The following is a 13274-nucleotide window of genomic DNA, read 5'->3' on the forward strand; positions in this document are numbered from 1 at the left end:
AATAAAAAAATTATTATTATATGAAAGACACATCTTGAAAATGCCTAAAGAAAGTTGTCATATTTTCATGGTGAAGGGACTGGAGTCCGTGTTGATGAAAAAACCTTGCTGGCTGCGGTTACTGGCAGTGGCTGCAGCAGCGCGGTGATGGATCTGGTGCCTTCCCCTGATCAGCCCAGTCGCCTCCCACAAAGGGAGGCCAGACTGCTGCTTAGACCCTATCCCCAAGGGGAGCAGGGGGGGCAGGCCTATGCAGTCACTAGGACATCCCCTGAGGGCTCCCAGTATGTGAGAGGGGGCAGGCTGGGCTGAGGGACACTCCTCCCCCCCCAGTGCATGAATTTCGTGCACCGGGCCCCTAGTCCTATATAATAAAAGGGTAATATGCAAATTGACCCTAACAGCAGAACAACTAGTCACTATGATGCACACTAACCACCAGGGGGCAGACACTCGAGGCAAGAGCTGCCCTCTGGTGGTCAGTTCACTTCCACAGGGGAAACACAGCTCAGCCAGAAGCTGGCTCATGGCTGGCCAGTGCAGCGGCGGTGGCAGGAGCCTCTCCCACCTCTGCCTTCGCCTCTGAGGCATCCCTAAGCCATTAGTTGGACATCCCCTGAGAGCTCCTGGGCTGCCAGGGGGATATCTGACTGCCAGCTTAGGCCTGATCCACCAGAGAGTGGGCCTCAGCCGTCAGTCAGACATCCCCTGAGTGGTCCCGGACTGTGAGAGGACGCAGGCCAGGCTGAGGGACCGCCTCCGAGTGCATGAATCTTTGTGTACCGGGCCTCTAGTATGAAATAATTGTGTAGTCAGTTTACATGCCAGAGATCTGCATGCAGTGCTAGATAAATAACCAGGGAAGATGAAAATGTAGTTATTAATTTTTTGCTGAGTATAGTTTTCTTTCAAAGAGTTGTGCCTACCATACCCAAAAAACTGCTAAAAATTATATTAAAATTGGCAGTATTCTATGATTTGAAAATACAAGGAAAATTATTCTCTATAATACCATTTTTTTCCTTGTATTTTGCCTAGATTTTAGGTCATCTTTTTTTTACTTTGTCTTTTTTCCTCCTTGACTTTAGTAGTGATTATGAACCTAAAAGAGGCTTTAGAATTCCTTCATTATTAAATCATTTAATTATTAATAATAAGCATTGCAGATAGAGAAAGGAGATAAATAATAATTTGTAATACTTTTGCTTACCAAATTGTCAACCACTGGAGGGTGGAGTTTCCTCACATACTGGAGCAGTATCCTCTCCAGCTTCCTATCAGCACTCTTAGTTTCTTAGGAAATGTAAGCCAAATTGCATGCTTTCTGCTCCTCAGCAGGGCTGCTTCCCTGAATCCTCATCTACTTTCTTTACCCATTGTCTATGGAGCTAGATTAGACAATGTAAGCACCCTCTGCTTTAAAGTCTAAGCAGTTCACTTCTGGCTTCCTTTCCCACTAGACTCCACCCTAGTTCCTGTTAGGTCTCTAGAGCCAGAAATGTTTGCCAAGGTACACTCAACTCCAAGTCTTATTCTCGAAAAAAAATGCCTCTTCAAAAGAGGATAAGGAGAAGGGCGGATTTTATTTTCAGAGGGTTCCTAGAACAGCAAGAAAGATCCCATTTTGAGTCCCACATGCTGACCTTTCTGGTTGGAGTGGAATAAAAAAAACAAAGTATTGGTATATTCCAGAATCATGGAATGGTTAAATGTGATGGTGATAAATATGTCTGAATTAAGTGTAATGTTTACTTTACATGGAGTGTCCTGGCCGGTGTGAGCAACTGAGCAGAGGTTAGAGCGTTGGCCCGAGGACCAAAGGGTCTCGGGTTTGATTCCCAGTCAAGGGCACTGTATTGCAGTTTCCATCCCCAGTCCCACTTGGGGTTAGTGTGGGGGCAACCACTGTATGCATCTTCCTCATGTTGATGTTTCTCTCTCCCCCTCCCTCCTTTCCACTCTTGCACTCTTTCTGAAAAGCAATGGAAAAATATCCCTGGGAGAAGATTAATAAAAAACAAAAAAGTAATTTCTTTGGAGTAGTAAAGTTGGGACATGGGAATTTGTGTTAATTAACAAAAATATTAATTTGTTATCCTTAGTACCCATGCCCACCCACTAGTGAATTACCTTTCTCTAAATAATCCTTCTGTGACCCCTTGGCATGCTACCAGTAACTCATGATGTTCAATATTCTAATTTTACATTCTCCTTGCCCCTTATTTTCTATAATTATATATTAAATTTATGACATTTGCCCTTTTCCTTGACCACATTCATTTGTTTACCCTAATTTATTAGGATCCATTATGGAATAGGTATTATGTTAGACACTGGAATTAAATGGATTTTTTTAAAGGCATACTTATTGTCCATTAAGTATATTAATGTGTAAACATGATGTGGGTAAAGATAATAGGGGTTTATGTACAGTGTCGGGGAAGCAGGAAGGTATGTGTGAATTGCCTGAGAAAATCATGGAAAACCTGAGCTGGCTCTTTTAGAGAGTAGGAATTTATCAGGTAAGCAAGGCAAAAGAGCTTACAAAATATGTGTAAGTGTGTCACCGATAAATCTCCAGACAACTCAGGCTTAATCATCTTGTCACATGGGCTGATAAATTCATTATCTTTGTGTTTTAGGGTTATTATAGCAATTAAATATAGCCTCAGTAGACTATTGAGACTTAATATCATAAATAGCATTGTTTTAATTTTTGTATTTTAATGCCATACCAATAAAATTCACTCGCCACAATTCTACTGTAGTTATTCATATCCTTAAAACTTACTGTAAGTAATAAACATAATAACAAAGTATAGGTATATTATAATATTCTTTTAGAGACTAGTGAACTTTTTTTTTTTTTTAATATATTTTATTGAGTTTTTACAGAGAGGAAAGGAGAGAGATAGAGAGTTAGAAACACCGATGAGAGAGAAACATCGACCAGCTACCTCCTGCACATCCCCTACTGGGGAAGTGCCCGCAACCCAGGTACATGCCCTTGACCGGAATCGAACCCGGGACCTTTCAGTCCGCAGGCCAATGCTCTATCCACTGAGCCAAACCGTTTCGGCAAGAGACTAGTGAACTTTTGAGTTCTATCATGATAGTTCCAAAGTTCTGTGATAGTGGTTGGAGGACTATAGTACATGAAGGTTGACTATATCTCACCTAATTCAACTTCCTTCAGTGAGAAGTTACATCTGTTGCAGTCTTATCAAGTCACCTGGATGTTTGAACACTTACAGTAAAAGAAAATTCACTTCTCCCTGGGAAGCCTATATGGTTCTGAAATTGTTAGCCTTGATTTTAATAATTTTTATTAAAATAAGTTGACACTTTTAGAGCAAAACCTTTTTAAAGGGTGTGTAATTTTCAATGACCATTTTAATAGATTGAATTTTAAGATATTGAATATCTTTAATCTCCTCTTACTGGAGTACTTTTTTATACTTTGAACTGTTTTCTTTGTGTACATGTGTGTGAAAGAAATTACTCATTTGAATTATCTCCCCTGCCTAAAATGTGCTTTAGCACTCAGATGATCTCTTTTAAAGGTAAAAAGTACATACTTAAAATTGTTTTTACATGAATGTTTTCTGTTTAGATATCTTACCATGGATGAAACACGCAAATTGTTACTTTTGCTGGAATCTGATCCCAAGGTTTACTCTCTACCATTAGTGGGAATGTAAGTGTTGCATTATTTCTGAAAACTTTTCAGTCACATATGTGTTCAAATGTGTATGGTAAACATACTATGAATATGTAATTAATAGTTAGATTACCTTATAAAGCCACAACAGCCAATGATTCTTAAGCTTTCTTATTTTAATAGCAGAATCAGTTAAAACAAGGTTTTTATCCCATCTTAGGAAGAACTTCAATGTATAAAACATAAAGTTGGGCTCTTCTGGTTGAAGTCAAAGCGTTGGAGCATGGTTTCTTTAACTTTACTACTTGTCCTTAAGGCACGTTGAAGAACACAGGGCTAGAATAACACTTTAAATTAATTGTTGGGCAATTTTTTAGAACTTCCCCTAAAATGTTAATGGTTTTCTCTTTTGAGTTAGTGATTAATGACATTTAAACAAATTATTCAGTCAGAAATTTATATTCCATATTTATTGAGTGCTTATCATATTATAGTATTATGTTTGGTGCTGTATTAAGATTTAAAGCTCCTCAAGAGATTTATAATCAAGGCGAGGTGGTAAAATATTCAAATATTCATGCATAGAGAGAAATAATAAGGAAGTATATGATTTGCTATGAAATGAGCAACATATCAATAGTGAGCATTATTAGTACTTGTAAGAGGAATGATGTGGACATTTTCTTAGAGAAAGCACTCTTGAGCTGGACCTTTAAGTGTTTGGATCATAGAAGGGAGGATTGGTGAGGAGGGAACCCATGTGAGGAAATAGTATGTGCAAAATTTAAAAATGAGAATACACAAATGTCCTGTGGGTCATGAAATCTACTTAATTCTGTTTGCTTTGCTTCTGCTATTGGCTATGGGCCTTTGATGCTAAGTGAATATTTTTTAATTGAATTTATTGGGGTGACATTGGTTAATACGATTATATAGGCTGCAGGTGTACAATTCTATTATACATCATCTGTATATTGTGTGTTTACCACCCAAGTCAAGTCTCCTTCCATCACCATTTGTCCCCTGTGCCCTCTTATACCTCCCTCATTCCCCCTTTCCCTCTGGTAATCATCATACTTTTGTCTGAGTCTATGAGGTTTCTTTTCTTTTTTCTTCTCTTGTCTCCCCCCCGCCCCCCCCTCATCCTCCGGAAATTCTGTTTCTTTGTTATGGGGTGGGGCCACAACATTAGTGACAAACAGAATTTCCGGAGGATGAGGCCCAGAAATCAGGATTTTAAAAAGATTCCCAGGTGATTCTAATGTGCAGTCAAGGTTGAGAACCACTGGTCTAAGAGTTTGTGTGGATTTTTTTGCTTTAATCCCTTCACCTTTTTCACCCAGTCCACCAACCTCTCTCCCCTCTGACAACTGTCTGTCTGTTTTCTATATGAGTCTGTTTTTCTTGTTTGTTAGTGTATTTTGTTCATTAGATTCTACATATGAGTGAAATCATATGGTACTTTTCTTTTTCACTAAATGAATATTTATTAAGAGCCTTTTATGTTTCAGGCTACCTATGTATGTTACAGTATTTAATCCTCTCAGTAACTATTATTTTGGGCTTGTTAACCATTTTCTCTCCCACCATTTTCCCTTCATCTCAGGTGGAAAAGGACTGAGAGAAAGAAGCTCTCTATTTATATATTTGTACCTATTCTCTCTCAATTATTATCATGGTCTAGTGTTCATAGATTTCTTATTTATGAGTCTTTAACGTATTGCTGGTAAATGCCAAGAATCTCTGCCATATTACCCTAACAACATAATCTAAAGTATATTAAGCATCAATTTGTAAATGACTACAGTTTATTTCTTTTTTTTTTTTTTAGATGGCTTTCTGGCATTATGCATATCTATAGTCCTCAGGTGTGGGCTTGCTGCTTGCGATACATGTTCAATTCCTCTATTCAAGAAAGGCAAGTGATATTGTGGTATTTTATTTTGATCTTTTCCTCCATTCATATTTTATTGATCTTAAAATTCATGCGAAGCCTAACCTTTTATAATACTTATAAACTAGAAGAACAAGCACATTAGAAAAACAAACCTTATATTAAATAGGAATAATACCAAAGGTGAGGTCGCACTATATTTGGAAATATGAAGGAATTTACTTGCCTAACCTCAGAACTGTAACACAAAAGATACACTTTTTAGGAGTCGGGGGAAACCCTAGACATCATCTGTTCTAGCTTTCTATTTTATAAATAAAGAGATTAATTTTCAGTGAAATGGTTGAAATGAATTTGAATTTGTTACAAGTGTTTTATTAAGTTACACAGTGATACTACTAGCACTCTAAGAAATATTTGAGAGGAAATGTTTGATTTTCTTCCTGGAACTAAAGTACAGGCATTGAAATTAATAGGGACACTTTATTTCTTTCTTTTTTTAAAATATATTTTTATTGATTTTTTACAGAGAGGAAGGGAGAGGGATAGAGAGTTAGAAACATCGATGAAAGAGAAACATCGATCAGCTGCCTCCTGCACATCTCCCACTGGGGATGTGCCCGCAACCCAGGTACATGCCCTTGACCAGAATCGAACCTGGGACCCTTCAGTCCGCATGCCGACGCTCTATCCACTGAGCCAAACCGGTTTTGGCCATACTTTATTTCTAACCTCACCTCCTCATTTAATTTTGTTACTTTGTACAAAATTTTTTAAATTCTCACCTGAGGATACCACTCTTTGCCTCTCGCCTTCTTCTTCTATTAAATGAAAATTCCACGGTGTGTTTCTGTCTACCTTGGGTGGCTATGATACACTTGGGAAAAAAACTTTATTCAAATATATAGTAATAAATCAGACAGACATAAATTAAGGTACACAATAAAAATATCTTCTACTACATTCCACTAGACTCTATCCCCAGAGACAATCACTATTAAATAGTATTTTGTGATTCCTTCCTGTAACATGCAGTGCACAATCCGCTGGCCTATAAAAATTAAATCACAAATGGGAGCATACCATTTTTTTCTGTATATTGCTTTTTTTCTATATCATTTTTCTTTGTAGATCATTACATATTAGCATGTACAGATTTAACACATTTTAAAACTGAATAGTAAATAATATATACCACATTTTTTAAACTTGTCCTTTTTGCATTTATCTTTGTGTGCATATCTTGAAATATTTGTGGAATAAATTCCTAAAAGTGGTCTTTCTGGTCAAAGAGTATAATTTTAAATTTTGGTAGACAATGCTAATTTGCCCTTCAGAAAGACTGCCAATTTATTTTCCCGCCAGCTTGGCTCAGTGGTTGAGAGTCAACCTATGAACCAGGAGATTTGATTCCTGATCAGGGCACATGCCTGCGTTGCAGGCTCAATCCCCAGTGTGGGTTGTGCAGGAGGCAGCCGCTCAGTGATTCTCTTGTTTCTACCTCTCCCTCTTCCTTCCTCTTTGAAATCAAGTATAATAAAGAAACTTTAAAAAAAGAAGACTTCCCTAGCCGGTTTGGCTCAGTGGATAGAGTGGTGGCCTGTGGACTAAAGGGTCCCAGGTTCGATTCCGGCCAAGGGCACATGCCTGGGTTGCGGGCTTGATGCCCCCCAGTAGAGGGCGTGCAGGGGGCAGCCAATCGGTGATTCTCTCTCATCATTGATGTTTCTATCTCTCTCCCTTCCTCTCTGAAATCAATAAAAAAAATTTTTTTTAAAAAATAAATAAAATAAAACAGAAGACTGCTAATTTATAATTCTTCCAACAGTGTTTGAGGGTGCATGTTTTCTCCCACCCCTCACTAACACTGTGGAACAAATACTTAGTGAGCTCCTACTATGGACCCAGTACTGTTCATGATATTGGGAATGAGGCAGGAAGCAAAATGAAGACCCTGTAGATACAGACAGTAAATAGAACATATAAGTAAAATAAACAATATTTAACAAGGTGATGAGTTGTGGAGAAAAATAAGCTGGTGAGGAGGATGTTGTGTATCTGGATGGTAGTGGGAGGTAAAGAGTAACAATTTTATATAGGGTAGATAGGCAGGCAAAGACTTGAGGTGAGGGAGTAAGCCATTTGGCTGCCTGGGGCAGTCCGAGGCAGGGGATACATTAAGTCCAAAGACCATGGTGAAACCTTACCTTGTATGTTTTTTTTTTTTTAATCTTTACCTGAGGATATGTTTTTATTGCTTTTAGAAAGAGAGGAAGTTGCGGGGAGGGGGGGAGAGAAACTTATGTGAGATAGAAACATCCATCAGTTGCCTCCCCAACAGGGGATAGAACCCACAACCTAGGTATGTGCCCTGACTGAGAATTGAACCCGCAACCTTTTGGTGTACAGGTTGATGTTCCAACCAATTGAGACCCGGCCAGGCCTCACCTTGCATCTTAAAGGAACAGCAAGGAAGCCAGTGTGGCTAGAGAGGAGTGAGGGAAAGGGGAGGTGGTAACAAGACTTCAGAGGTAATGGTAATGGTCTTTTCCAATGTTTTATAACCACCTTCTGGGAACTTGTTATTCATGTCTCCTGCCATTATTCTCTTGGATTGTGAATCTTTTCACATTGCTTTGAAAGAGCTCACTACCTTTTTCTCACTCTATTTAGTCATGTTCCACATAACAACATTTTGGTCAACAACAAACCACACATAGACTATGATATATCATATAGCCCAGGTGTGTAGTAGGTTATACCATCTAGGTCTGTATAAGTACACTCAGTGATGTTCACACAACAGTGAAATAGCCTAACAATGCATTTCTTAGCATGTGTCCCTATCATTAAGCAGTGCTTGACTGTGTATGTGTACATGTATATATGTATGTATTTGTAGAATAAATTCCTAAAAGTGTTCTTTCTGGTCAAAGAGTGTAATTTTAAATTTTGGTATACAATGCTAAATTGCCCTTCAAAAAGACTGCCATGTATGGATACACACACTTTGAATAATTATAAAGGCAGTGTTTATTAAAATACATTTTATTTTCATAATTTAGCTAATGGCTATTAAAGTTGATATACATTTTTTGGGACACCCTATATATGTATAATATGTAGAGAAATAATATTTATATTTATATGGCAAAACTTTTTTCCCTCCTGCTTGTCATTTGACTTACTTTGGTTAATGATGTTTTTTCTAAGACTTTTTTTTAAAAAAAGTCATATTTATAAATTTTTTTCCTATCTTACTTAGAAAGGATTTGCCCACTCCAGGAGTATTTATTAAAGTGAAAAAAAATCTCTTGTGCTTTCTTCAGATGCTTTTAAAGTTCTACTTTTTACCTTTTATTTTTAACTTTACAAGATAGTTTTATTTGCAATAAAAGAAATGTTCATTTTAGTGTATTTTTACAGTTATTTGTCAATGTCTGGGCTTGCTTTAAGTTCTTACTGACAGTAAATGCTCAGTAAAATTAATTTTGAGGCTCAGTATGTGTTCAGTGTGAAGCATTAAGGAATTTCTTTAATACTTGAATTCTTTAATTACTGCTAACCAGAGAGGAGTCAGCACTGCTTAGCGTAGCTTAGGTACTTTAGAGCATTCTGATCAGTGATCTTGGCTAACCCCAGAGAAAGAAGTTGGGCAGAATATTCTGCCTCTCCAGCCTTCGCTGCTTTGCTTTGTTTGTAGTGTAATATAACCCCAAACTATTTCTTCTTTTAACATTTTATAAAGTAGGGACAACTACTGAAGGTATTATTAAATAGTTGGTTTTAGTATATATTTTAAAGACTCTTGATGACTTTTTCTTATGTAGTAAAAAAGTAAATGTTCACTTTATATGTGTTTATAATAGTGAAACATTGTAAGTAAAGTCTAGGAAAATCAATAATGGCATATCTAAAATCATAATACTGGTAGTTGCTAAAAAAAGAATAAGGATGCCTGAGGTGTAATATTGACAATGACATGGAAAGAAATCCAGGATAGTTAAATAAGAAATAGCAGTTGCAAAGTCATGTGTATCGTAATTGTATAAAATGTCCTTGTATGCCTCGGAGAAAATCTGGAAGGATATATACTAAACTGGAGACTGGAATGGGATAGTTTTCATTTTCTATTTTATGTTCTTTTCTTGTTTGAAGTTTTTACAAGACATTTTTTTTTCATAATAAAATGTATTTAAAAATTAAAAATTGCCCTGGCCAGGTAGCTCCACTGGTTAGAGCATTGTACCAATATGCCAAGGTTTCAGGTTTGATCCCTGGTCAGGGCACATGCAAGAATCAACCAATAAATGCATAAATAAGTGAGATGACAAATCAGTGTTTCTCTCTCTCTCCCTCTCTTTTTCTTTCTCCCTCTCCTATTCCCTCTCTCTCTTATTCTCTCTCACCCTCCCCTCCACCCCTTCCTCTCTCAACCTCCTCTCTCTTAGAAAAAAAATCAATGAAATTATAAATTAATAGCACTAAAAAGTAAACATGAATTTGCTCCCCAGTTTTCTCCCAAAAATTTTAGTCAGTCTATTAACTAGATTGAGAGATTCATAGAGTTCTTTGAGTATACTCTTGTTATCCTCAGTAAATTTTAATTAAATGACATTTTTTCATCCAGGGTTTTTTCAGAATCTGGAAATTTTATTATAGTTCTATATTCTGTGACACATAAGGATCCTGAGTTTTATGAATGCATTCCTTGCGATGGCAGGTTACCTGATCTTCAATTTCAGCTACTAACCAGCAAGGAAACATTACATCTTTTTAAAGTAAGTGATTTGATTTGATTAATGATTGTTTAGAGTTGCATGTTGTCAGGGTGTTGTTTTTTTTTATTTTGCATGTTGTCAGTTTAAGCCCAATATCCAAAGTAACTATTAGGCTTTGTGTATTTATAATCAATCTTACTAAATATTACTTTATTCATTTATGGTTAATTTTGCTTCATTAACTTTAGGTCATATTTCCAGAACTAAATTATAATACAGGGTCAAAGGTTATCCACAGAATAGCTTGCCTTTTTTTCTCCCTAAAACCTTTGAACATGATATCAATAATTTATATGTTGTATCATTTTATGATATGGAGAGTTAATTTGTAATTTTAGTGTTTTCTTTGTCCTAATTATTACTTTTAAAATATAGGGGTGTAACTGATGGTTTCTCACACTTAAAAGTCGGTGTTAATCACACTAGTATATAATCCAAAAAATTAGAATATATTGTTGCTATATCTAATAAGTACATAAAAATACATATGTGTCATTTTGTAAAAACATTCAAAAACCACTTTTCAGTAAAATGATTAGTTCTAGGTCTCAGATCAATAATAAAAAAATTCTGCATTTCATTACAAAAAATATTGAATAACTGAATAACCATGTGTTTTCACTCAGATCTTATTTTGTGCCTGATTTCATTTTATTTATAGGTTGTATCAGTTTATTAGTTAAGTTTTTGCATTTTAATTGTAAATATAATCATCTTAAACAAAATCTAATTTATTTCTATTTTAGAAACATCATTTACTCATTTTATTTTTTAGGTTGTATCAGTTTAAAGTTACCCTTTTAACTGAATCCCTGTTTATTGAGGGAGTTATATAATACAGGTGATTAATACTTTACTTTTGTAGCAGGGACATGGACAGTATAAAAGAGGTAGTTACATAAAAACAGAACTACTATGCGATCCAGCAGTTGCACTGCTGGGTATTTATCTGGAGGAAATGAAAACACTAATTCAAAAAGATAACTGCACCCCCATGTTCACTGCAGCATTATTTACAATAGCTGAGGCATGGAAACAACCCTAAGTGTCCATCAATAGGTGAATGAATAAAGAAAACATGGTACTTATATATAATGGAATATTATTCAGACATTAAAAACAAGAAAATTTTGCCACTTGTCACTTAGCATGAAGGCATATGCTAAGAAATAGACAAAGAAAGACAAATAGCATATGATCTCATTTATATGTGGAATCTAAAAAAATAGAACATAACTACAGAGAACAGATTGGTGGTTGCCAGAGGTGGAGTTAGGAAGGTGAGAGAAATGGGTGAAGGTACTATAAAGGTACAAACTTCCAGCTATAAAATAAGTAAGTTCTAGAGATGTAATGTACAGCCTGATGATTATAATTACTATATTGTATACTATTTATTTATTTATTTATTTATTTATTTATTTTCAAATGACCAGCGCAGTTCAAACCCACACTGTTCAAGGGTCAACTCTGAGGTTGGGAATCTGGGTATGCCAGAGGTCCAACATTGTTATATGTGTATTTTCCTGCTCAGGATGTTGGCACCCCTAGCCCCTATTTTGTTTAAGAGTCAGTTATATTTGAAAGTTGCTAAGAGAGTAGATCTTAAATGTTCTCATCATAAGAAAACAAAAATTGTACTTAACACCTATTATCTATATGATAATAGGTGTTAATACAATTACTGTAGTGAGCATTTCATAATATATACAAATATCGAGTCTATGTTGTACCCTGAAACTCATGTTATATGTCAATTATCCTATATAATAAAAGCCTAATATGCAAATTTTCCCCTCAGACCAGGAGTTTGACTGCTTGCTATGATGTGGGCTGACCACCAAGGGGTGGCGTGGAACATGGTGGGCATTGGCGATGCACTATGACCTCTCGCTGGCTACCTGGGGCGGGGGGGGGGGGGGGTGGGGGGGGTGGGACGGGGACGGAGGTGCGGTGAGAATGCGGGTGTCCTCCGAGCTCCCTGTCCCTCCCCCTGCTACCCTCCCCCAGGACGCCAGGGCTCGTGCGCTGGGGAAGGCTCCATGCTCAGGTGCTGGGTGCCCGCAAGGAGCCCGCCCTGCACCTGCATGGCCTCTTCTGGGTGAGCTGGGCTCCCCATGGGTTCGTGCAGGAGCTGGTCTGCAAGGCTGGCCGAGAGAGAGCACGCTGCCTGCTTGGCGGCGCCACTGGGCAGCCCAGAGGCCCATGCTGCTCCCCAGCCCGCTACATGTGGCCGCGCTCACCGCATCTTCGCATGGGAACTCAGGCGCTGTGACTCAGGCGGAGGAGGGGCACGCAGGGGCCTGGGGACCCAGGTGCTGCCCAGGGCCCAGAGGTCAGCTGGGACCTGCCCTTCCATGCCTGATGCTTGCACTTGGATCACCAGCCAGGCCTAGGGACTGCACCCATTCATGAATTTCATGCACTGGGCCTCTAGTATCTCAATAAAATGCTTTTTTTAAATAAAAGGTTACAGTTATAGAAATCAGAAATCTCCCTCTCCCCAGTGATTCAGAGCTACTTTTCATCTACTAGGTATACCAGTTAATAATGCAGATTTTTTTCAATAGATGGAGTTACACATATGTTGATATATATGCAATTTGATATATATGCTGTTTTGTTGTATTGACAGCAAGCTTCAAAACTGAATATGTCAAATTTGCTGAAGGTGTTAACATCATAGATATTTTTACACTTAGAAATGTCGAATTTCGTGCCGAAAAAAAGCATTTGCGGGAAGTTATAATTCATTATTTTGAAGAAAAAGTTATATATTTTGGGAAGTTATGGTGAACATGCTCCATCTCAAGATACTTGTGAACGCTGGTTTAAATGCTTTAAAAGTGATGATTTCAATGTGAAAGACAAAGAACATCCAGGTCAACCGAAAAAGTTTGAAGACCAACAATTACAAGCATTATTGATGAAGATGCAT

At 37.4% G+C, this 13274-nt stretch overlaps 1 protein-coding gene across 4 annotated transcripts in view; it reads left to right on the forward strand.

The window, feature by feature from the left end:
- STIL (SCL/TAL1 interrupting locus) overlaps nt 1-13274 on the forward strand; it is a 43445-nt gene that overhangs the window by 9483 nt on the left and 20688 nt on the right. For all 4 annotated transcript variants that reach the window (XM_015562269.1, XM_015562264.1, XM_006753363.2 and 1 more), the window contains exons 7-9: nt 3614-3697; nt 5493-5579; nt 10186-10336. In XM_015562269.1, the coding sequence (XP_015417755.1) occupies nt 3614-3697; nt 5493-5579; nt 10186-10336 (322 nt within the window). The remainder of the gene's footprint in view (nt 1-3613; nt 3698-5492; nt 5580-10185; nt 10337-13274) is intronic.

The sequence above is a fragment of the Myotis davidii genome, unplaced genomic scaffold (assembly GCF_000327345.1).
Source record: "Myotis davidii unplaced genomic scaffold, ASM32734v1 scaffold371, whole genome shotgun sequence".
Classification (NCBI taxonomy): domain Eukaryota; kingdom Metazoa; phylum Chordata; class Mammalia; order Chiroptera; family Vespertilionidae; genus Myotis; species Myotis davidii.